General features: G+C 36.9%; 1 protein-coding gene across 2 annotated transcripts in view; it reads left to right on the forward strand.

Moving 5' to 3' along the window:
- Window positions 1-599: 599 nt before the first annotated feature.
- usp45 (ubiquitin specific peptidase 45) overlaps window positions 600-26,889 on the forward strand; it is a 37,099-nt gene continuing 10,809 nt past the window's right edge. For both annotated transcript variants that reach the window (XR_009266429.1, XM_058747245.1), the window contains exons 1-13: window positions 600-915; window positions 1,931-2,039; window positions 2,245-2,414; window positions 3,785-3,885; window positions 4,456-4,556; window positions 13,675-13,823; window positions 14,948-15,043; window positions 15,176-15,306; window positions 22,671-22,758; window positions 25,310-25,391; window positions 25,616-25,707; window positions 26,072-26,128; window positions 26,227-26,355. Coding sequence is in view for 1 of the 2 variants with exons in the window: in XM_058747245.1 (XP_058603228.1) it covers window positions 1,937-2,039; window positions 2,245-2,414; window positions 3,785-3,885; window positions 4,456-4,556; window positions 13,675-13,823; window positions 14,948-15,043; window positions 15,176-15,306; window positions 22,671-22,758; window positions 25,310-25,391; window positions 25,616-25,707; window positions 26,072-26,128; window positions 26,227-26,355 (1,299 nt within the window). In the remaining variant the exon portion in view is untranslated. The remainder of the gene's footprint in view (window positions 916-1,930; window positions 2,040-2,244; window positions 2,415-3,784; window positions 3,886-4,455; window positions 4,557-13,674; window positions 13,824-14,947; window positions 15,044-15,175; window positions 15,307-22,670; window positions 22,759-25,309; window positions 25,392-25,615; window positions 25,708-26,071; window positions 26,129-26,226; window positions 26,356-26,889) is intronic.

Consider the following 26,889-nt stretch of genomic DNA (forward strand, 5'->3'; position numbering starts at 1 on the left):
TTTCTTCATTTATTACTTCCTCTTTGCCTATTTTTTGGTATATCTGTTTAACAAAGTGCTATACTGTGTTTTGATATATATAAGAAATTATTGCCATGTTATAATTTGACTGGAAATGAAAAAATAAAATAAAAATGTCGACCCACACTTGCTATGTGGTTCCAATGTTAAACTAATCTTAGTAGAGAAACTGGACTTGCAGGAATAAAATTTTTAATTAGTGATGCTTGCTAAGGAAAACATTTGGAAATATAGAATGTACATTAATTTAAATTTCTATATGAATAATATATTGTTACAATATTACTTTAATTAAAAATGCAAGTCGGTATGCAGATCTCAAATATTCATATTAACATAAAAATACGAAGTGTAAATACGAAGTGTGAAATGTGCAAATACAATATATTGCAAAGTGTAACTGATTAAATTATGCAACCAGTAAAATAAAAATAGAGTATCATAAAACAAGCAAGAGGTAAAAGTTAGGTTTTCTATATTATAGTTAACAAAAATATTGCCCTTTTGGGCTTACATTTATACAAAACACCACAGCACTTTTAAAACAGCTCTTTTGTAGATATACAAACGAGTTTGGCCATACAAGTATCCGTAGTGCGTCGTTGAGGATGCGACCACGTGACACATGTGATACTTGTGCTTTCTGTTCTTCTCTAAATGCCAACCAAATACGCGGAAAAACTCTATTAACCAGAATATAAACTGCGTCTCGGGATTACTCGATTCCTGACCGTCCAAGTGTTAGATCCGAAAACCGAAACTACAGGCAGAAATTCTTCCGTATTTATAAACTTGGAAGCATATGTAAGTTGTCAGCTTCGCTCTTCCACCTGGCCACTTGACAACTGACGTTCACTTGGTAGTGAGCCTGGAGAGGAGGGGACCATAAACAGGGTGAGCTGGGTTTATTACTGTAAGCCAAAGACCATTCGATGTTTATAGCCACTCTTTTGGAGCAACATTGTGCTATAAACAGATCTGACTTAACGTTACTAATGAAGCAAAGGCCTTTAACCAGCCGGTACCTGCTGTCAATGCTTGTATCAGTTACCTGGGCAAGTCTCAGATGTCGTGCTCTTGTTTGCTTTGCTACAGTGGCTGTGCTAATAACTAATTCCCCTGTATGTCTTTATTACCCTTACTTACTGATTCGTCAGCTCTAATTAATGGTTGTATTGGATACAAAATTGTATTCATATGCTGTCCTCTTAGGTACAGTATACATGTGGTTTAAATAGGATTGGTACTGACTGCAGTGTCTGCCCACTGAGATAGTTGAGATGGAAAGGAACAATACTCAGGAGAAGTGTCAATAGATTATATTAATTAGAGAGTTTTAAAACTGTATGTTCTTCTATAAAAACAAAAGTTGTTGAGGGGAAAATCAGAATACTAAATATAATGTCAGTTTACATGTTGAGAGTCTTGATTTTTAGCGGTTTATAGCCTTTAAGTTGTATTGTTTTAATATTTTTTTTTAGCCTTGTAGTTGCACATTATTTTTTATATAATGTAATTAATATATATTTTTCACATAATTTTATTTGAGCAGTTCTTAGCCTTTTAGTTACATTGTATTATTTTAATATTTTTTTAGCCTTGTAATTGCATTTTATGTTTGTGTGTGTATATATATATGTGTTAATTTTTTTTTTCATATATTTGTAATTCTTTTAGTTGTTGTTTTTTTAAAGGCAGTTTTAGCCTTTTAATGACAATGGCTTGTTTTAATATAATTATTTTAAATTAAAAGTGATGTTGTGCCCACCTTGGAAGCTTGCCAAGGCCCTCTAGTGAGCCCTGTCTCCCAGGCATATGTTGTATGATAATGTTTAGAGTTTTAGGCTTCAGAAACACAATTTTAACTGTGCTGTGGGCTCTCATACTTAGTGAGTGACTTTTTTCCTAGATACAAATGCGGCTGAAAGACCCCTTCTCTTTAAAAACCGCAGACATGACCAAGCGGTCTAACAAGCCAAAGAAGCCTCGTGATGAAGACTCGTCCGACGAGGTTGGCGGTAAGGAAAGGTTTCAATGTCGTTTCTCATGCCAGCACATTTTTCATGGGACGCTTGGTACTCATTTAAAAAATCATAGTGAAGCATCCAAGGCATTTATCAGACATTAAGGATCTATCATGCATGCTGCTTTAGATTGTGGGTTTATCAATGCTTGCATAGAGTTGTAAACTACAGTAAAGATGCATATTTTGGTGTCATCCAGGGTTGACATGCCAGCATGTGAGCAGGGCTGTGGACCTCAGTTCAGTGAAGAAGGCAGTAACAGGCAGCCTGTGGTCAGTGTGCTCCGATTGCCTTAAAGAGAGGAACATGCATGAGGGAGAATCAGCAGGAGCACATGACATCCTTGTGTGCCTCAAGTGTGGGTTCCAGGTGAGATCTTTACATTCTGCAACCACAATAGGCTATATGGTGTTACAATGTAGGCAGTTTTGTCAGTGTGCAGTGTCACAGGTTGTTAGTGGCATATTTGCCACTATTTCACAAATGTTAGAAACTTGACTGCCATAATAGACAATTTTATTGCAAAATATTTACATACAAAGCAAAGATAACTGACAAGTCATTTTTAAGGCATTTTTATAGGCTCTAAGCCACACTGATGTGTCAAAGATATTGCTCAAAAGTTTGGGGGTTGGTAAGATTTAAAAAAAAAAAGATTTTAATAGAAGTCTCTTATGTTTACCAAGGAGGCATTCATTTGATTAAAAAATACAGTAAAATCAGTGAAACTGTAAAATATTATTACAATTTAAATGAACTGTTTTCTATTTTAATATATTTTCAAATGTAATTAATACTTGTGATGGCAAAGCTGAATTTTCAGCAACCATTAGTCCAGTCTCCAGTCACGTGATCCTTCAGAAATCATTCAAATATGCTTATTTGGTGTTCAAGAAACATTTATTATTATCAATGTTGAAAACAGTTTAGCGGTTTAATATAAACTGTGTTACAGATTTTTCAGGATTGGTGAATGGAAAGTTCAAAATAACAGCGTTTATTTGAAATAGTTTTTTTTTTTTTTAACAATGTATAAAATCTTTTACTTTCACTCTTTTGGTCAGTGTAATGCAGGGGTCCTGGAGGGCCGGTGTCCTGCAGAGTTTAGCTCCAGCTTGCCTCAACACACCTGCCTGGAAGTTTCAAGTATACCTAGTATGACCTTGATTAGCTGCTTCAGGTGTGTTTGATTAGGGTTGGAGCTAAACTCTGCAGGACACCGGCCCTCCAGGACCGAACTTGGTGATCCCTGATTTAATGTGTCCTCCTGGCTGAAAAAAAAGTATGAATTTATGAAAAAAATTTTTTTTACTGAACCCAAACATTTGAACATTGTTGTAAAAAATGTAGGCTGGCCTAACACACAGCTGTGGTGGTTGGGTACTGCAAGTTTTAAAAACAAAGAATGAAGTTTTATTAGGCCTATGCTTAAAAGATCATATTATTTTCTGGCCCCTGTTCATGCAGCATTTTCTAAAAGTAATTTGAGTGTCCCTATTGTTTCCTTTGCCTTTTACCCACTGATTTTGTATGGCGCATTTAAGCCATGACAGCACATTTGGGAATATGACGGTTGTTTGTTTGGCCTTGATTTGACAGTGTAAAAAAAGTTATGTTTGCAATCACTCGATTTTGATTGATCGTGCTGAACAGGATGAATTGTACTAAAACTTGTCCAAAATATTTTTCCCGTCAAGAGTAATATATGATAACCTTGTTATTGTGTTTCTCACTTTCAGGGTTGTAACCAGGCAGAAACTCAGCATTCCACAAAACACCAGCAAGCTCATCACTCTGACTCTCACTGTATCACCATCAGCCTCAGTACATGGAAAGCCTGGTAGGAAACATTAACTGATGATACTGTATTATTCATGATTATTTATCCTTATGCATTTTTAGAAAGATCACCATATATGCAAAAGTTTGGGGTCAGAGCAAGGTTGCATTAAATTGATCAAAAATGACAGTAAAGACATTTACATTGTTACTTTTTTTAATTTTTTCAAATAAATGCTGAACTTGCTATTCATCAAAGATCACGGTTTCAACAAAAATATTAAGCAGCACAACTGTTCTCATTATTGATATTAATAATAAAAAAAGTTTCTTAAGCACAAATCAGCATATTCAAATTATTTCTAAAGACTGGAGAAATGTCACATTCACAGAAATAAATTTTTAGATTTAAAAATAGATTTAAAAATAGATTTTTTTTTTTCAAAAACATACAAATTTTTTACAGACCCCAAACTTTTGAAAGGTACTAGTGTATGCTCTTTTAGTGTATGTAAAAGACATGAAAGGCCTAATAGATGTAAAAAAAAAATAATATATATATATATATATATATATATATATATATATATATACATATATATATAAATTGGTGTTTGTTTTGTTCTCACAGGTGTTTTGAATGTAAGGAAGAGCTCTCCACTCACTGCAATAAGAAAGCTCTGGCTCAGACTCTGGATTTCCTGCAGAAGCACTCAGCAAAGGCCACCTCAGGTACTTATTCCACACGAAAACAAGCAGAAGTATGACTTTATCTTTAATCATAGAAAAACTCCTCTTTTTTCATCTGCATATAGTAGTGACAGTCATTCACGCTTTTGTGGAGATTTGTCTTTGATAGAGGCTGACTCTTCTTTACACATTAAAACAAGAAAATCACCTTGTTTTCCAGTGCTGTATAGGGAGCTCAAAAGAGCTGATTTCTCTTAAATGGCTCTTTTAGAGGCTCCTCATTGTTTCTCTGTACACAGCAATGCCATGTTGGCACATCTGTCGGTCATTGACCTTTGTCCTGGGATCACTGGTTTTTAGTTTGCCAGATACAATGAGGGACATACGTTTCATCACACAGTCTTTAGGCAGCCTGAAAGCACTGTGATATCTCAGGCAAAAACCGGCTGTTTTCTTCAATATCCTCTTCTGCATTCACTTAAATTAAGTTTCATTTGTAGCTCTTTTCACAATATACGAGGTATTTTACACTTGAAATAGTTAACCTTGGATCATTCTAACTCCTTGGTAAATAAAATCCTATGTTATTTTGTCTCACTTTTGTCTGTTCACACCACTCATACTTTATTTGAAATCAGACATTTCACACAATACGTTTCTAAAACAACATTAGCAACCATGATTGAATACATTCTGTTTGCAACCGATTTAAATAACATTTTGTGTCGCGCTTTCATATCTTGATGCCATAAATCCTCATTGGCTTACAGCATGCTGTGTTTCAGTTACTGTTTGAAGCTCGTAAATGTAATGGTAATTATTGTAAGAAAGACACAGTACAATGACCCTCTTATTTTAGAATTGATTTGTGCCTTATAAGTGATGTATTAAAATTTGTGATCCTGGAATCACAAGGTGTTGGCTCAGTCTTTAGCTCCTGCTGAGTATGTTACCCAGGTGTAACTGGCTGACTGCTTTCTGTCATAAGAGCAGCTCCCTGGCTCCACCTAGAGCTCCAGCACCAATGCTGCCTTGGATGCAGGATGAAGTTACTCTGTTACACATTTAGAATGAGAAGTATTTTCTCAGTTATTTCTGCACTTGCTAGTCTTGTCATGTCTTGGAAAAGTTGTTTCCAAAATCATCAGATCCATGATCAACTGCTCCTTTGTATGATTTATTTATTTATTTTTTTAATTGAAAAATCTGTCTTATGGGTCATATTTCACTCCAAAATCAGTACAAAACAATTATTAGAAAGGAGGAAATTATATTCATATTTAAGAAAACAAAGCTTTTAAACATTGCAACATTGTTTTCATGATAATGTGTTTAAGTATCATAAAAATAATGTCACAATGCACACTGCAGTTCAGACGTTTGTGGTCAGGAAGAATTTTTTATTTTTTTGAAGGAATCAATACTTTTATTCAACAAGGACACATTAAATTGATCAAAAGTGGCAGGAAAGACATTTGTAATGTTACAGAAAATTTCTGTTTCAAATAAATGCTGTTCTTGAACTTTTTGTTCATCAAAGAATCCTGGAAAAATCTTGGTTTCCACAAAAATATATAAGCAGCCACAACATTAATAATAGGTGATGTTTCTTGAGCACCAAATCAGCATTTTTGATTAATCATGTGACACTGAAGACTGGAGTATCAGCTGCTGAAAATTCAAATTTGCCATCACCGAAATAAATTCCATATATTAAAATAGTTATTTTAAAATGTAATAATATTTCACACATTTTGAACAGTTTAGACTTTTTTTTTTTTTTGTCTTGTTACATTTTTCATTTTGTTTTGTGAAATTGGAGTGAGTTATGACCTGGACATGTTCTTGCAAATGTTAAATCATTAATCCTGTAAAGCCTGGCTGAAATGATAAGAATCAACATAAGAGTATGATCATGTGCTGTAGTTGTGAAGTGATTGTTGTGAGGAAACCATCTTAATTGCTTTCAGTTACAGCTCTCTGTCCTCGTTTTAGAGTTTCACCTGCAAGCATAAAAGTGAGCTTGTATTCTCTGGTATGCAAACTTAGAAACCTTGTCCATCTGACTTTGACAGTAAATGCCGAAGCACAGTGTCTGTTACAATTCTCATTTCCCTTTTCAGTGATCAGCAAAGGCTAGTGTATAAAATGTCACATAGCTGTGAAATATGCTGCCACCTTGTCCTTGCATGATACTTAATAGTCATTGAATCGGTTTCTGTCCCTGTCTGTGTCCTGATGCTCTGGTGTAGCAAAGTTTAGCTCATTTAAACCCAGCCTAACTGGTCGACCGCCACTCCAGGGGCAGCTAGGCTCTTGCTGGAGAAGCTGTGCTCCAATTCCGTTACTGCCGCACGGCTGCGCTCATTAATGGCATTAGGCGCTTGAGTGGTGCTCCCCGGTCGGATTCCCTGAAGAACAACTGCAGCTGTGTGGCGATCGGATCCTGAGCTCTGCTCCTCCCCCTGCTCTGCCTCGTCTCCCATGATTCCTCGTCTCTCACTCTGAGCTTCAGGGAGAGGGTCTCGTTTTCTTCAGGAGGAGCAGCTTGTTTCCAGCTTGCATCTTCAGCTGTTAAAGGTGGTGGATGTTGTAAGAAGGACTTTTTGCTTGTGAAATAGCTGTTGTCACATTTACTTCAAACATATGAACACAAAACTCAGTTTTGATTACTTCGCAACTACGCTTGGGAATTAACTTTTTATTCTTTCTTTTAGTGGAAAACCAGTCCACTCCAGACATAGTCAAACAGACTCAATCATCTTCGCAGGATGGCCCTGAACATATTCAAACGTCTTGGTGTTTGCCAGATGATAATTGTATATAATCTGTCCGATCAAGCCCGATATAGACTCTCCGAGCCAATAAACCCGAAGACAGAAATGGGAAAAACTGTTGTGATTTTTTTCTGGTGAGGACTAGAAGGTAGCTGGTGGTGATCTGTGGTATTTGGCCAGAGTTGGGCCACTCCCTGCCCACATCCTTCTTACCTAGCTCTTTAAATTACCTGTTGCCATTCTTCCATGCTCATTGTTCCTGGCGAGCCGACTAAATGAGGGAGAAACGGGCGGCCATTGTGGCTGCGAAATGGACTGGCGCTGGCATAGAGGAGCTGGTGAAATTGCATTTCTGCAATATTTGAAGGCCAGGGTTTTTTTAGACACAGCCTGTTGTTGTGTTTGCTTTTTCTCATAGACCTGTGGCACAAAAGAGCCCCAGCAAGAATTTTCCTGAATCCATAATAGTTTTCCACAACAACAGCAGGGAGAAGAAAGAAAATCTATTAACTGCGCTCTCTCACCAAAAAGGCCTTCAGCTCAAGTACCAGAGTCTTGGTAGAAAGAGACTTGACCTCAGAGAGCCAGGCTTGTGCTTGAAACACAGCTGGGAAGGCTTTGTTTGAGGAAATTAAAATGTTTTTGCTTCAATAGCCATCAGAGGCTGGCGCATGCAGCAGTTGAGTCTTCAATTTCTCTTACTGATTTTCAGTCTCATTTCATATTTCATGAGGTGAGGGTTCAAAGTTAGTTTGCTTTACATTTCTTATTTTTATTCATTTCTTATTTTTCTAAACACAGTTGTAAACAATTTGCATGATAATCCAGAGTAAGTGGATAATATTAAAATTAGCATAGAATTGTACCTTGTACTCAGGGACTCTTTTGTAATCCATTATGGTTCCTAAACCAGTCTAAAACAGCTAAGCACTTAACGAAGTAACATTTCGAAGTAGGGATGCACCTATATTTATTTTTTTACTTTTTAATGTTGATTGTATTCATTGGAACTCATTAACCTTTTTTTGATGTGCACTTTTATGGTTTTTAAACCTTGTTTTACATTTAATCTGCCGATGTAGCTAAATCTTGTTGATTACTAAGGATGGTTAGCCTCGGGTGGAAGAACGCTCTTCTATTTAGGTCAATCCAGGGCCAATGTGAACAGCACATTTATATGTGTGTATGCTTGTGTGTGCATGAAAGAATCAAGACGTTGGATACCCTTGGCCTCAGATGGCAATGAAGCACGGTTTTCATGCCCCATGGCCACAACAAATTAACAAATTAATAAGACATTTGGTGTTGCTCGGCCTTCCTCATGACTGCTTGCTGTCTTCAGCCTGAGGAGAGCTGTCCTTCACTTTATGAGAAAAAAGGGAAGGTTTTGAATAGTGTACATGTTCAGTGCATTCTCTTTTAAGTCTATGCTTGACTCTTCTTGGCAAGTTCTCCACTGCAACGCTTCAAACATTTGTTAGTGTTGTGACACTTGTTTCAATGCTTTTCCTAAAGCACCAATGAATAGTAGTGCTACTTTTATGACCTTTGGAGTTACGTATACAAAACAGGTTATAAATAATTACTTCTGATAGTGTGGTCTTGCTTAGGTTGTCTTTGTGGTTATTTACCCACCCTCATGTCGTTTCAAGCTTGTATGACTTTCTTCCTGCACTAAACATAAAAATATATTTAAGCTTTTTAGCACAATGTCCAAGCTGCTTGGATGATATAAAGAGGCTTGTTTTTTGTTTTTGTTTTAATTGATCTGTTTTGATTTATTGGATGTTTAAAACTGGTCATGTTTACTTTCCTTATTTTTACATTATTACCTATTTTCTGTCATCTAACACTCACATAAAGTTAATCTTTAAACCACTAATAATATTCAATATAATCTTCAGCAAATTTCTGAATGAATGTCTATTTATCATTCTTTATAAAAAATAATATTGTGTTGCCTAAATTCCCTTGTAGCATTTAGCAATGATTGAGTTTAGTTTTAGTGTTTTGTATGGTGGCCGAGAGAGCTCAACACACTGCAAATAGAAAAAACACCTGCGAATTAAGAAAACAACTTCATCAGTTTTACAACACACACGCTGCAAATGCTCCTAACACGAACAAATAAAGAAACACACTGCAAATAGTAAAAAAACACCTGTGAATTAAGAAAACAACTTCATCAGTTTGACAACACACGCGCTGCGAATGCTCACAACACAACCAAACAAAGAAACGCACTGCAAATAAAGTTCTTTATAAAGTTTCACCTGCTGTGAAATTGATGAAGATGTCTTCTTGATTTGGTGGTGCTTTTTCAATTTGCTTGTGTTTTCTGAGGTTGCAGTGCGTTGAGCTCTCTCGGCCACCGTAGTTTTGTTTTCATTTATTTAGACAGAATAGTACAGAATATTAGATAGGAAAGATAGGCAATGCACTGTTGTTATTGTTAACTAAAACAATATTTTTGAAATAAAATACAAATTAGATACAAATTTAAACAAACAAACAATTGAAATATTGTCCTATTTACAGTTAAGTATTAAAATGAATAAAACTAAAACTTAAATAAAGCTAAATAGAAATATAAAAATAAGTAAAAATTCCAAAAAAGCACATAGCAATTACTAAAACTGAAATTAAAATGAAAACTGTAATAATAAAAATTAATTTGAAATATGAATAAATAGTGTATTAATAACACCGCGGAACTGTTACTATTGTGGCCTCCTTTACTTTTTAAAAAAATTATACAATGCATGTGAATGGTGACTTGGCCCAACTGTGGTCACTGTTTGCTTTTATTGTTTAGAGAAGAGCAGCTTAGACATTCTGCTAAATATCTTTTTTTGTGTTTCATACAATACATTCTTGCTGGTTTAGGGTGAGGGTGGGTAAAAAAGTTTTTACAGTGCTTATGAAATATCTTCTTTTTAACACAGTTAACAGGAAACCACATCCCATTCACTTTGGCACTTGTGCGTTTTGTAGAGAGCTGAGTGGGGAGGAGTGGATCGCTGATCGTTTAGGCCGCCCCGGGGACATGCTCCACAGTGTCACTCCTGCCCATATTCGGTGGCTGAGCAAGGAGAGCCAGGTGGTGGTGCCGAGTGCAGGACAGTCAAGCGTGGCCGTGGTGCATGCTGACATTTGCCTTTGCTAACTGCTGCAGGGAGAAGAAAAATCTGTTTTTCCATATGCTTGTTCAGGGCACTGCCCCACCCCCCACCCCCAAGTCCCCTCTACGTATCTCCTTCGCTGCCATCCTGGCAGATGGCTCTCTGAACATTGTTTACCTTGATCAGTGGGCCCAGATGCGATGTAACTCCATAGGCATTCCCACATCACACATTTATTCTCCTGGTCCATTCAAAAAATGGGACTGACAAGATGCAAAAGTACCTTATTGCCATCACACTCACTCATTCTCCTGTTTGCTCATTGTATGAGCTGTGCGTCCCCGTTGTCCACTTGTTTGCACCACAGTGTTCCTGGACATATGGGCTCCCTCCCAAATGGCTGTATGGACACAGACAAACTTCCAGATGTTTCCATGTAGTGCTCCAGATGCTTTTGGCCCCACTTAGGAATAGCAGCACTCCAGTCTATTGTTTTGATGCCTGATTAACCCCTGTGAGAAAATCGTGAGGGCACAGAAGCTGCCCACTTTAGATTTTAATGGATTTTTTTCCATTCTGGGCCAGTTTGTGCAATAAGTGAGTTTGGATCTGCATAACATTCGTGGCAGCTCCGGAGAGCATTGTTGCACAAAGGAAATCCAATTTACTTCTTGAATTGGAGAACATGGATTGAACCTTGGGCTTTCCTTCAGATGTGGCGGTGTGACAATATGGATTCAGAAGGGGGGGCTAAATAAGGCGATCCTGGGGCGGCAATGTCAGTTCAACCTGAAAGATAACTCAAGACCTTTTAGTTGCTTTCCTGATTTAAGAAATTACTTTTTCCACCCCACCATATGCCTTGGTGTTAATTTTCTGAATTTAAGCGATTATATTGCAGCCTTGAAGTCTTTAAGAGAATCTATGTGTCAGCTTAGGTGCGTTTATGAAGATCCCTGGTATTATCCAGCAGAGATTCGTCAAAGGCTGACCTGCAGAAACATCCCCCATCTGCACAGGCATTCAACAACCTGACATGTCTATTATTGTACATTAAAGTGCCTTTTTTTGAAATGGTTTCGATTCTGTTGGATACACAAGAAGGTGAATGTGATGTTTACAGCTCGTCAATGTATGTTGTCGTCTTTGCGGATCTTTCCAATAGGAGGTAGCGTTCGGGAGAAATCAATGCACACTAAGGCATGTAATAACTAATTTTATCCACTTTCTAAACAGAAATCATTCATGCAAGAATAAACCAATTGGGACACAAGAATAAGGCATATTATTCCACTTGAGGGCAAAACAAGCTGTAGATATGTACAAAACCTGCGCTCATCTATATGATATGAATTACTTCAGGTCATTTTGAAGCGATTTAGAGCACGTTACATGTATACGGTACACTAGTGTCTCTAGCAAATATAATTTTAGCAATAATTACAAATCAACATCTGAACCCAAATTAGCTGGAACTTATTGAGCGTCAGTTTACTTCTAAGTTTTCAATCCTGTTAGTTGCAGTGCTGATACCGATTTTGGCATTTTGTTTATTAGTGCATTTATTTTAATACATTTATAATTAATTTTGATGTTTATTCAGAGTTAATCGGAGCATATGGCTACTTATTTACTTAATACTCATAAAAAGGTACATTTGTTTTCCTATTCTTACTTATGCATAAAAGTACTACAAAAGAGTGTGAATAGCAATATTTAGTAGCGGCAAGCAGCACCATGCTGACTTTCTTTCTCATTCTCAGTGCCTTGGGTGCTTGTAGCTGTTCATTAATGCTTAATTTGACAGAACACTTGTGCTCTCCTTCACAAATGGTGCCAGTGAGTATAAAAATAAAAAAGAAGTGTCCAGAGCCATTCATGGATTGTGTTTTGTTAAGGCTTGTCAAGTGCTTTGTTGCTAAAGGCCACCACCCAGTTTGACAACTGGTCCACCAATTAAAACTTTTAAAAATATGTCACATACAAAAATTGCAGGTACGTTTCTGTTGTGTATATGTAGTCCACGCTATTCATTGAGTTGCAGCTGTTTTTTATTTCTTTTTCCAGTGAAACATGCAGATAGTTGGTTTATGCATATAAAAGATAATGTCTTGTGAAGGCTAAGTTAAGGGCTGTGCTTCATAATATTTGTGAATATTCATCCACCCTATTTCACCCTTTTCCATTCATTTGGAGATTTCTGGCCTTGGCACTGGCGTGTTTTCTCTCTTTAAGCTAGCAAAAAATAAAAATTCAATGGGACATAGTTTTTCTAATACGATTATATTCTGAAAGTTTATTATTTTATGGCTTTTTTGGCCTTGTATTCTATATGTATTCTACTGTTTACACACCATTTTTCGTCAGATTTGCATAACAAAATTGAGACTTCCTTTAAATGACCATCATCTAGTTATCATATTATTGTTTATTTAGAATTTAAATACACATTGTACAATATAAAATGTATATTTATTGGATGATGAAAGACAGTACACAATACAGAAAATAAAAATACTGAATAAATGCTAACGTTGATATTCAATTTATTACAATTTGTAACATTCATTAAAGTATGTGTGTAATAGTCAGTGTCATTTAAGTATTTTTTTCAAGTGTTTTAGTCATTGTTTAATAAATGATTTCACAACGAAGTAGTCTCTGTTAGAAATGATAGTTAAAATAAATCGCATTATTGTATCTGTATTTTTGAAAACCACAGGCGTTATCCACCTATCTTCTGAGGGGCTGAGAGCTATTTACAGGACCGACTGCTCACTCTGAATTATCATGCAGGTTGCTTTCATGTCTCCTGAGTGTTGAAAGCAGTGCACCCGTCATTTCTCTGGAGTTTTGCTTTTTTGTGCAGAAAAACTCTCTCTTTCTCTCTCTGCGGGCCTTGTGTTTAGCCGCCTGGGCCAAGAATCTCCCGCAGAGTCATGGCAGTAGCGGGGAGCAGCTGGGCTTGTTCCCTGCTCCCTAACCAGCGTAGTTTTATCCAGCTGTCATCTGCAGCCTCTCCCAGCTGCTACCCAGCATGTTAACCCATTTCTGCTGCAGAAAATCAGGCGCACACTGGGACCAGGCCCAGTCCAGATCTTCACATAACAGAAGAACTGTTTTCATTTCACTAAATTAAAGTTTGTCAAGCTTTCAGCTTTTTTTAATTGCACTGAAATGTTTTTGGATGTAGATAACCTGCTTTACTAAATAGTGTCCTAATTAGAGATTTGTTAACTTGTATTCCGTTCTCTCTTTTAGGAACAACCTCAAAAATTATCAGGCTCAGAGAGGAACCCGCTGAGTATGTGGACACTCAGAGAGGGAAGACTCCAGTGAATAGCACACTTATCCCAGTCAAGGGCATCAACAATCTGGGTAACACCTGCTTCTTCAATGCTGTGATGCAGGTAAAGTCATGTCCAAGAGCACACATTACTCACCTGACTTTTGGTTTGTGTCAGGTCTGTGTGTTTTGGTGGAAGCCAGCTGGTTTATGATCTGGGCTATTTCCACAAATTAATTATTAATAAAATTAATATTATGTGGAAGAGTCATTAAAACTGCCCCTTCACCCTTGTAGCCTTGAGAAAACACCTTATTCTTGCTTGTTTCCGAGGGACAAGCTTATTTCAAGAAGGACACTTCAGTTTAATATTGAATTAAAACGGTTCACAAAAGAAAACGTAACCAAACGAAAATTTCCAGTGATTACAGGAATACAAATGAAATAAACAAATTGAACTGTATAGATACAGAGTTCTGGCATGGCGCAGTCCGATAGATCTAACTCAATCTGACCTAATGACATCATTATCACATGGCACAGTTGATTGGTTCTCTCCTGTATCGGTAGCCAATGAGCTCGCTGCTCAACAGTTCAAATATATGACTAGTGCTTGCTGTTGCAGTTAGTAGCATGCTTCAGAAATCCTCCACCTTCCCCAGCTCCACCTGTATAGATCTGCTGTGAAGTGATTCATGTATGCTAAATTGGGTTATTTCATGTATGTTATATTTGCAGCAGCAGTATTTCCTACATGCTCACAGCAGCATGTTGTCGCAGTAGCAAGTCTCTGTACTTGATCTGCCGCAGTAGCAGCATAGCAGATCTATTCTGCCAAAACCAAACACGTTAACATTGTCATGTGCATTACCATGCCAATCCCTCTGAAAGTTGTCATGACAGAAATATATATGTGTGTGTTTACGGTTTTTAAATAAGTCTCTTATGCTCACTACGGCTGCATTTATTTAGTCATAAATAAAAACAGTAATAATGTGAAATATTATTACAATTTAAAATAACTTTTCTATTTAAATATTTTTTAAAATGTAATTTATTCATTTTATTCCAGTCTTCAGTGTCACATGATAATTCAGAAATCATTCTAATATGGTAATTTGGTGCTCAAGAAAATGTTCTTATTATCAATGATGAAAACACTTGTGCTGCTTAATATTTTTGTGGTAACTCATCTTTGAGAAAATATAAATGAGAAATTGTAATAGCTGTTTGTGTGTTTTGGTTTAGAATCTCTCCCAGACCCACATGCTGAATGACCTAATTCAAGACGTCAAGGAGAAGGGACATAAGATGAAGATTTGCCCCTCTGCTGAGTGTAACTTGGTAGGTTCCAGCTGTCATGGACTGGACTAGTCCAGTCTCTGTCATAATCATACTCATATTAGCTTTTAAATATGCAGAACGCCTCACTGCTCTGTGTGTTAGATATGATATGGGTGCTATGCTTTCTTACAGGGGCCACTAACAGTGACGTTGCCCAGCCCAGAACCCCTCACCTCAGCTATGTTCCTGTTCCTCCAAAGCATGAAGGAGCCTGGAAAAGGGCCCGTCTCCCCCAAGATCCTTTTCAACCAGCTATGTCAGAAGTATGTTTACACTATCGCCATTTGTAAATATACACTATGTAAGTCTCTGAAAGCTCTGTGGGTCAGCAAATCTAAACGTAGCTAATTGATCGCCGCCATACGCCAAGTGGTTTCAAGCCTCTGTTTTAAACCCAAATGGCTGGTTGGATCTCTGCTCTCGGGGGTTGATTTTTATGCTGCGTACAGGCTGAACGGTTCACTGGCTGTTGTTTAAACGTTGTTTGATCGTGCTGAATGGTTGGGTGGCTCAGACAGGAGCCTGCCAGGCAGTTGGGTGTCTCTCTGGTGCTTCTGTGATATTTAACTCAGGTACTGTGCCTTTATCAGACCTGTGGGTTTGCATATGTGTACATGTGCGTTCTGCTCACCTGGCATCATCTCAGCCTTAAGCGCACCAATTCATTTGAGTATATGCACGCGCACAAACACATCAGCCATTATGAATGTATAATATGTTTACAGTGCTTTTTGAGACATCTGCCTGATGTCTTTTATATGTACTTACAAACACACTAACATACAAAAGTTTGGGACCTGTAAGGTGTTTTTTTTTTTTTTTTTTAAAGTGTTTAAAAATGTTTAATGTTAAAGTCACTGAAGGTGCATTGATTTTACCTGTCACTAATACACTCTTTTAGTAAAGGCTGATTGTAATAATCTTGCTTCTGTTTATAAGCCACAGGCAATAGTGACATGAGAAATCAAATTTGCCTTGAACTTTTGGCATACATGGGGTCTTTGTACTTCAGTTTCACAGCTTAAAACGTCCTCCTCATTATAAATAAAGCATTTATTTAATCAAGCTCCAAAAACGGCTCGTTGTGGATCCGAGGGGCAAGGTGACGTCACCTGGGCACAAACATTTGCATTAACACCGCTTCCAGAGCAAGACGTAATCTTCTTACCGTAGGCCCCGCCCACTGGCATCTAGTCTCTTAATGGCTGACTTGATTACACTGAATACGAACTGCATCACTAACTGTAAGTAATGGTTTCATAATGCTTTGTCTGGAAATGACGTTTTATTTTGATTACGTTGTTAACACACTCACGTGCAATAGTGCAGGAGGAGTTTATTAGGGTGACCATATTTTAGTTTTCAAAAAAGGGAACAGTTAGGGCAGGAATGCAGACGGGAGGGGTGTTTAAAGTAGTCCCCAAAGTAGCGCAATGACCATATCCCAAATATCAAAACTCAAAATGTCATTCCCATTCCTAAAAATACATATTTTACAGTCACTGTTATGCAGATTGGTCTTAAACACAGCTAAACGGCTTCCTTCACAAAACTTAAAATCTACCACAGTTTATCATAGGTAGAATGCAAAATGTTTCAATACAAGCATTTTAGTCGAATGTAATTTATGTAATATTTCAAACCTTTAACCCACGGGAGAAAATAAACCCACTGCAACAGTTTAAAATCACCCCAATTTCATGCAAACCAAATGCAGATTTGGCAACCCTGCATCCAACACGAGCTGCATCCAAAGTGATTTAAGTACTGCACATATTGATAGCGGCATCATGCCTTACTTGCCAATCTAAAATGACTGTGAAACATATTGTACTGTTTTTAATGTAAATAGACAACGGTTTTATTCAGAGGTGTGTCTAACTGATTTATTTAAAAATGTATCACCTGAATGTATTTTAGAATTTTTGTCTAGTGTACATCTGAAATGGCTTTTATAACCTTTTGTTAATTGTATACCTTGAATAATTTATTCAGAGATCGCCATGAAAATAGCCTTGATGCTGATTTAAATAAATAAATATTGATAGCGGCTCCCTGATGCGCAAAAATCATATTCAATACTAGAATGTTTGCATGAGCAGGCCAGAAATTCAGCGTGAGCAGGATTAAGAAAACCATCCCTACACGGCTTTAACACAAAACCGCACACAATGAATGGCGATTTGTAGAAAGCAAAAGCCAAATCCTGGACATTTTGGGTGATTTAGAAATCCTGGCCGGATGCATTTTTACATCCAAAAAAAGAGGACGTATGGTCACCCTAGCATTGATAATGTTTCCTATGCAATGACGTTAGCCAGTCATAACCCACCACTTAAAAACAGGTAGTTTTAAAGAGACTTTCAAAATGAGGGTTCCAAATATAAATTTATTTTTAGTTTTTTTTACTTTAAGTAAACCTCAAGGAACATTTTAAAATAATAAAAAAAACATGTCATGAAGGAACATTTTAAAATAATAAAAAAAACATGTCATGACCCCTTTAAAACAGAATTTCTCTGCCTCAGATACACCTTTAATGTAATTCCCTCTCTGTACGGTGGACCCACATGCGCACACTTTGAGCACTCCAGAGCGGCAGCTCATAGGGTCAAGTGAAGGCCTTCTGTGCTGCAGTTTATGTGTGCGCGCTTGTGCAATCCAGCATGTCCTTGACAGGAAAGATCCTGTTTGTTTAATGCGTTTGTTGACTGGCAAACTACGGGTCACAGCTGTTGGTCTGATGGGGTACTTGAACTACTGCGCCATCTTGAACACCATCTTGTACATTTGCTATGTTGGACAATGTGGCAGAATGGCATCTTTTGAGACATCACGCTTTAAAGGACAGTGTTTTTGAAGGTGGGATGAACACCAACCATAAAATGGGTGAAGAACAAGTAGCCTGTGTGTGTTTGTGTGTGTTACACAGCTGAGTGCTATTGGCATGGTTGATTGAGGGCCAGGTCACGCTGCCAGCTGGACAGATCTGAGCAGCACCAGCGCCAGCAGCGGTCCAGAGAGCAGTCAGCAGCATTCCCTGCTCCTGGTGCTAGTGAGGGTCCCAGCCTGTAAACGCACACTGACCATGAGCACAGATGTCCTCATCTTCTGCTTTCTTTAGCTACATTTGAATTTGAATTATAATTGTGTCTCGGACCTTTTGCATACTTCACATTGAGGTGAAATGGAACTTATTTCACGTTTGTTAGTACAGAGATTCAAGCACATTATTCACAGGTTCCAATTACAGCACTTTCAAGGATGTTCTGGTTGTGCGAGTTGGCAATGTAAAATAATAAGCTCTAGTTACACTGGCTGCTATTTTGGATCTCATATCTCATCAATTTTCTCCCTCTTTACTAATCACTTTATGAGATTCAAAACTGAGCCGATTACAGGTTATACTTTCTCAGAAGGTTGCTTCTTTTTGGAATAAAAAATATTTGACCTGTTTTTGCTGTTTAGTTTTAGTTTTGCTCTTTATTTCAAAAGAGCAAGGACAGCAAGTATCAGGTATTTTTATTTATTACATGATGTTTGTTAGGTTTCTGAGACAGAATTCTTTCCGTTTAGTTCTTCTGTCTATATGTGAAGGATAGTGTATGGTTCAGCAGTGTTTTTTTTTTGTTTTGTTTTTTTTTGTTTTTTACAAAATAAACCCAGAAATGTTGATTTTGTTGAATGTAAAAGGTAGTAAACTGAAAGTGATTAGTGACCAGTTTGTTGGCTGCATATCAAATAATTCTGTGATTCTCATCCAGCAGGCCGGGCCCCACTAGAGGGCCTCTGCAAACTTTAAAGGGGGCCTCAAGATGACTTAAAATGATTTAAAATAATACAAAACAAGCATAAAAAAAAGCAAACATAAACATCTAAAATTTTTGAAGTAGACTAGTTTTAAAAGTGTGATTTCTAAATGTAGTGTAAATTCAATTAAATGAAATCTTAAAATGTCATACACATTTTAATAAAGAATATAAATTTGTCTAGTTATGTCATGCCAATATTTTAACAGGTAAAAATATTTTTCCCCTTACAAACATCTGGAAAAGTCATTTTGGTTAAAAACAGTGGCCCCCTTAAATGACGTTCAGCTCTTAAAAATTCTGGAATTTATATAATTTATATAATGTATATGCACACTACTAGTTTCTGTAATTTAAAAACTGTTTTAAAAACAAAACTTTGTCATTACAGCGGATGAACCAGTGAAAATAAGCCTATATGAGGGGACCTTCAAACATTGTTGTGGACAGTTTAGGTCTTTGAAGTCAAAAAGATTGAGAACCACTATAATAACTGAATAAATGGAAATGATTTTATTTATCACAGCAGGCCAGCACAGCTGTTTGAAGGTTGGTTACCTGGTGTTACACTTTGTTACACAGATCATTGTACTAAAATATTTGTCTGTAGATTATCGGAATTGACCATTTAGAATCAGGTTTTTAGAAGAGCCGTGTACTAAATGCATTTAATAGATACATTTGTAATTTAAATTATTATAATTTGTTTCATTTATTGAGCCATGATTCTGCTGATATTTGACATGATTGATGAAATGTTTACTTGCCAGATTTTGGGAGAGCTTAGCTATGGGATGAATCTGTGTGTTTGTTTTTGTCTCATAGATCTGTATGTTTTGTGCTCAGTCAGTGTAAGATGCATGTATGGGAGTGTTTTATATTCGACTGATGTAGTATGCTTGTGTGTGCATGTGTGCATTGCAGCATTGTGCCGGGGCTGCCTGGCGTCTGGTACTAACTCATCCGCTGTTAATTGTGTTAGTGGTTACAGCTGTCCGTCTGTGGCAGGGCCATATTGGGTGCACCGCTACAGGCTCCTTCAGCCTTCTCTTCCAGTGGAATGAGCTTCCAGAACATTCTCAGTCTCTCCCACCTCTCCCACTGGAGCCCGTCTCACCCGTCAGCTTCCCTCCAGAACACATTCACTCTGTTCCTGTCTTTCTGCAGCTCGTGCTGTGCTTGTACCAGCCTGATCCATTTACTGTTTAAACCTCTTACCAAGGAGCTAGTTTGGGTTTGACATTGGCAGATGTGGATATCTAGAGAGACACTGAAACATAAAAATTATCACTCATAAAAAAGTAATATTAGTCAATATCTACTATACTATACACACGCATACAATATATTTTTTGAAAATATTTACATGTATTTTTATATTCGTATAAATGTATTTAATATATAAACGTAACATTCTAAAAAATATACGTGCATGTGTGTGTATTTATATACTTAATAAATATACACTGTACACACACACATTATGTAAACAAACTTTTATTTTGGATGCAATTAAGCACGATTAATCTTTTGACAGCACTATTTTATTTAAAACATTTATTTAAAAAATTTATTAAAAAAGAAAACTAATATTATTGCAGTTAAAAATAATGATTTTCTATTTTAATGTATTTAAAAATTTAACTTATGCCCTGTTGGCAAAGCAGAATGGTCAGCAGCCATTACTCCAGGCGTAAGTGTTACACGATCCTTCAGAAATCATTCTAGTATGCTGATTTGTTGTGCTGCTTAATATTTTTGTAGAAACCATAATATTTTTTTCAGGTTTATTTGATGAATAGAAAGTTCAGAAGACTGCATTTATTTATTAAATTTAAGTCTTTACTGTAATTTGTAATACATCCTTGCTGAAAAAAAAAAAAAAAATTCTTTATAAATAAATAAAATAATTAATCCTACTGACCCTACTTTTGAACTGAAGTGTATTATAATTTATCAAATTAATATATTATTATTTTACTTTATTAAAGCAGAATTACTAAATTTTAAAACTTTATTTTCAGGTTTTATAGATTTTAAATTGTCTCAGACTTTTAGACTCCACCATAGGTTGCTGTGGCATTTTTATGCTGGAGGTTGTCCATGCATGCTGCTACACAACAGTAGTGCTGATAAGAAAAGAAGCAGTGAGAAACAGAGAAAGGGGAGGGAAGCCCTCTCTCCAGACCTCCTGCTCGTGACCTGTGTTAGAAGCAGGTGGCTGGACTTTCTTAAACGCACTCCCGTCACACAGAGTCGTGCAGAATGTCAAAACTCATCAGCCCACGGTAGATGCGTTCCAGACTGCCTGACCATCCGTCCTGCCAGTACATTCCTTCACCCAGCCTGCCCTCACAAACACAGTGCTTACTAGCTTAGCAGGTAATAGCAAAATCATCGATGAGCATCTGGACAGCCTCAGGCGTCCCAACCCGACCCAACACCTTGACTTGCCCCTTTACCCTTGGGTTCATCACCAGACCAAATGGCCTTCCCATCATCTTGACCAGCTATCCAGCCTCGATGCACAACAGGTTGGTGCAGGGCCGGCTTTAAATGCCCATATGTTGCCCGCAGCTGGCCCACATCTGGCCTGGGCTACCCAGCAGAGAGTCTAAGGAGTTGTTTCCTAAACGCCCAACATGTTTTTCCGCTAGATTTGCCACAGGGTTAGCTGGGAGGAAGGACAAACATATCTCCACAGTGCCACTGTCCTCCAATCTGGAGTATTTAGGGTGGTCTTGTATGGTTCTGTTCTGTACATGTCTGTAATTTCAGTTATTTTGAGCATGTGGCATTAAATGTGTTTGAATAACATCAAGATATGACAAGTGTTTAGGGATGTACTGAAATTTAGGTCACTGGTCACTGTTGGTCATAATCATAAAGGCCATAAATTGCCGTTGTTGGTTTTAAAAAAACATTGAATTGAATGTACTGTAAATACAGATGTTTTTTTTTTTTATTTTGTAAAAGTGCATACACACACACACACACACACACAGGCTACATAATTTTCTGGGATTACTTTTAATGGTTTCATTATTGAATATTTCAATTTTGCATGAACTTTTGTATAACCCTTAGCTTTTATTGGCTTACTTTTACTGAGAACATTTAGTCTCTTTTAAAGTCTCCATTACAGAACACTTGCATCTTAATGACGTAAACTCATCAGCCTGCGAGAATCAAACAAAATTACAGATCAACAGTAAGCAAAGCTGGTATATAATCACTCTAAAATGACTTTGTTGTATAAGGTGGTTCTTCACATCTTAAAATGCGGAAATTTAATACTTACAGGCTCCATTTTTAGATTTTTAATTTAATTTTTCAGCTCTTTTGAAATCTTAGAGGAATAAATTCCAATCTTGGGTTTATAATTCAGTAGAATGAGAGAATTGGTGAAAGGTCAGACTATCTTTTATATATCTGTTTGTGTGTGAAAGCGTATATGTGACTTCGTGTGTGTGACCGCGTGTGTGTGACCAACCTCAGCTGGTTGAATGATGAAATGAAAAGTGATTGAAAGTTGTCAGGGAAAAATAATAGCTGCCTCTAAGATCCTGAAACCTCCCGAGAGACAGCGAGAGTCACCTCATGCAGCATCAGAGAAAAGGCCTTGAGAGAAGATTATGCCCATTCTTCTCTCATCTTTACTCGTCTATATGCTTTTGATTGCTTTTTGTGTGAGGCTAATTGGTGTTCGCGTGGCTTTGGCTCCTTTTGTCCCTTTGGATGTATTTACACTTGTGCCAATGTGTTTGTGTGACAAGAATTCTCATTCTCTTTCTCTCACTGTGTGTGTGTGTGTTTAGGGCCCCTCGCTTTAAGGGTTACCAGCAACAGGACAGTCAGGAATTGCTGCACTACCTCCTGGACTCCATGAGAGTGGAGGAGACAAAGGTGAGTGCATGATTCATTTTTTTTAAATCTCATTTTATTTTTTTAATTAAACAGTAACTTTTGGCCCTGTTTTCATCTGGGATTGATATCCGTCTCATGTAATACAATGACAAATGGTCAGTCAAGATCATCATGTAGACCTGAATGTGCATCTTATCTTCTTTAACCACTTGTGATTTTATTTTAAGGGCAAGGTCAAAAATCATTGTTTTTAAGACCATATTCAGATTATAAATAATAAAATAAATAGTAATATAGTTATAATTAATATAATAAGAATTGAATTAATAAATAATTTAAAAACTATAAAAAATATATATTTAAAAACAATTCTTGCTCAGTTTAAAGTTGATCTAAATGGATGAGTGTGTGGTCCCTAGCTTTTATTTTTTTTAAAGAATGAGCATTTACACTTTAAGAATAGGGTGGTAGAGTTTTACACCCTGCTTATGTGTTTGCATTGTCCTGTTTCCACTGGAGAGGCCTAAAACGGATGTTAATATCAGGTCTACAGGGGGTCTTGTTCTCAGCGTTATGCCCTCAGTCCTCCTCACTGCATATATAAACTATACCAGTCACTGCAAAGGGCTGCATTTGCAAACTGACGGTGGGACGATGACCTCTTTTGGGGCAGATGCATAGTAGTTTGATAGAGTGCTTCTTGTCTTCTTGTGGGCCTCTTAATGCGGACGTGCTAGGGGCCAAGACCCACACAACCCCACCAGTGGCTCTAACTGCCCTGAGAAAGCGGGTGCAGCATCAGGCGATGAGCCCCAGGGCCAGCCAGGCCCATTCAGACTTGTGAATGTGGACAGTTGTGCCACTTAGGAACCTTGCAAGTGGCGCGACTGGCCTCATTGTGCATCCTGGGAAACAGTCAGCTGCTTGTTGAGGCTTTGTGATGGAGGACCTCCCTCCCTCCCTCCACACTTAGGGGAGGCTGACGGGGAGAAAACAGGAAACAATCTGGTTTAACTGTTCTTCAATATCACGTACTTCAGTAAATTTACAGACGGCATGTACTGTCTCTCTCACACACACACACACACACACACACACACACACACATATATATATTAAATTAATCAGAAGTGACAGAAATAAATATTTATAATGTTATATGTTAGATATTTATATTTCAAATAAATTCTACTCCAAGAAAAAAAAATTAACCGTTTTCAGCACCGTTTTCAACATTAATGATGATGATGATGATGATAGTAATAAATGTTTCTAAAACACCAAATCAGCATATTAGAATGATTCTGTAGGATCATGTGACACTGGAGTAATGACTGCTTAAAATTCAGCTTTAGAAAATAGCTATTTTGAATTGTAATACTATATAAGAAAAGCAGTTTTAGTGAGCATAAGAGACTAACTAAAATAACTATTTATATTTGAATTTGTATACTGATTTAGAGATTTAAACATGCAAAAGTGAAATACACAAGTATATACAAACATACAAGATTTTGCACACACAAAAAAAACATGATCTTTTCAACTTTAAAAATAGTTGAGGTTACAGTCAGCATTATGATTTTGATTGTTTTATAAAAGCATTCTTCAAAATGCCTCATCTCTCACCTTCAGTGTGCAATGGAGCTGAGACCCCTTGAGCCAGTCACCAAACATGGACACCACAATATTTATGTTGATTAGCCAATAGGATCCCTGGTCACAATATGCTAATTAACATCACTGAATTATCACCAATTAGCTGTTGAATAAAACTGCTAAGAATGAGGTGCTCAAGTGAGCTCAACTTCTCAAGAGAGTGTGGTGGCCTAGTTATTTTAGGGTGTGTGTTTGTGTGATTAATTAGTGTGTGTTGCAGCAGGGTCCGACACAGATGGGGGTTTGGGGGGTTGAGTGGCTGAAGGAGTGGGATTAACCAGGCTTTTGACCTAAATAGCCCGTCCCGAGCGTGGGGACGGGACAATGGGGGAGACTGGTCATCCCCCACAGACATCGCCACCACGGCCAATTATCTATTGATTGGTGCTATACTGTGACTGTGTCTTCTAACAGCTCTCTCACCAACACAGTCACTGACCATGTCACCTCTCATTAAGACCACATGGACACTCGCCTTCACAAGTCTTTATGCCCACACATACATGGGATATACAATGCACATGTGCTGCTGTGTATAATACGTGAAGCACACACTTACTTTTCATCACATACACGTGTTCATGGCCTTGCATTTGCTTCAGCTTATTTACCACAACAAAAACCTGAGGAAAAAAGAACACATGCAAGGGTGAAGAGTTTAAAGTCTGAGGGGGGAAACGGCCGTGGCTTATTTGATTTGTTTATAGATGTCAAATTCAAGTAATTTCTCATATATAACGAAAAGGTTGACATTTTTTATTTTTTTATTATTTCATTGAAACGTTAACTTTTCATTATTAAAAGATACAAGTTGTGAGACTTTCTCTGTGCCTCTGTTATTATGAGCATGATAAAAGGAGCTTTTTGTGACAGCAACTGTTTGAGCTTCATTATCTAACAAAGTGGCATCACATTGTGTTTACATTGACAGCGCATTAAAGCAGGCATCCTCAAAGCCTTTAACAACCCCACGGAGAAGACAGCTGACGAGGAGACCAAACGACAAGTGAAGGGTGATCAGTCTATGTTTCAGTCGCCTGCATTTCACATCATTCAGAACAATATTGCCATCTAGTGACAGCTTGTATTCACAAGATTCAAAAAATAATGACACTATTCACATGAAAACATCATTTTAAAAAGGCTCTATTATTTGTGTTCGGAGTTGTTTGAATGTGCTTTTATATAACATAAATATACTGTGTATAACATATATCAATTTTAATATGTTCTACAGCTTATGGAAAGGAAGGAGTGAAAATGAATTTTGTCGATCGGATTTTTGTCGGAGAGCTAATCAGCACCATAATGTGTGAAGAGTGTGAACATGTAAGAATTTCTCTTTTTTTATTTTATTTATTTATTCAAATGTACAATGTCCACATGCAAAGCCATATTATATAAATTGTTCACATTAAAGAAAAAAAATAAAAAATAAATATATATATATGATACACACACACACACACAATAAATTTTAACTTTATAAATAAAAATTATGCACTTTAAATGTTACAATATTGTAAGTGTATACATATGAATTTAATTTATAATATGCCTTTTAATTTACTATAATACAATGTAATATGTATACAATATATAATATGTAGTGCAACATTTTTTATATTTATTTTAATAATACAGTGACTACTAATTGTAATATGTTTAACATGTTTATATGCTTCACTCCTAGATTTCCACAGTGAAGGAAGCCTTCATTGACATTTCCCTTCCCATCATAGAGGAAAGGGTAAGACTCACAATTGTAAAACATCTATTCCTTTGTTTTATTTGCATTTAATATTCTGTCCATTCACTAAATGTGCTAAACTGTGTTTTCTTGCTCAGATCTCTAAGCCTACAAACCCTGGTAGACTAGGGAAGAGTGGGCGGGAGCAAGACGGTCCGGCCTCCCATGATGACTCATCAGCTGGCCATTCACAAGCCAACAGAAACAGCAGGAGGTTGAGTGGACAGGTAGGTGGAGCCAACATTAGAAGAGAAGCATTGATAGTTCTTATACACTAACGTTCAAATTTGGGGTTTGAAATATTAAGATTTCTTAATGTTTTTGAAAGAAGCTCTTTATGCTCACCAAGGCTGCATTTATTTGATCAAAAATACAGTGTGAACGCTAATATATTGTCAAATATTATTGCATTTTAAAATAACTGTTTTCCATTGGAATGTGTTTTAAAATGGAATGTGTTTTATTCCTGTGATGGAAATCTGAATTTTGAGCAGCCATTACTCCAGTTTTCAGTGTCACATGATCTTTCAGAAAACCTTCTGATATGCCTGTTTGGTGTTAAAGAAACATTTCTTGTTATTATCAATGTTGAAAACAGTTGTGCTGCTAAATATTTTTGTGGAAATCATTTTACAATTTTTATAACATTTATAAAAGGCTTTCACTTTTGATCAATTTAATGCATACTTGCTGAATAAAAGTATTAATTACTTTAAAAAAAAAAATGTACTGACCCCAAAATTTGGAGTCATAGTGTATGT

The sequence above is a fragment of the Onychostoma macrolepis genome, chromosome 16, assembly GCF_012432095.1.
Source record: "Onychostoma macrolepis isolate SWU-2019 chromosome 16, ASM1243209v1, whole genome shotgun sequence".
Taxonomy (NCBI): Eukaryota; Metazoa; Chordata; class Actinopteri; order Cypriniformes; family Cyprinidae; genus Onychostoma; species Onychostoma macrolepis.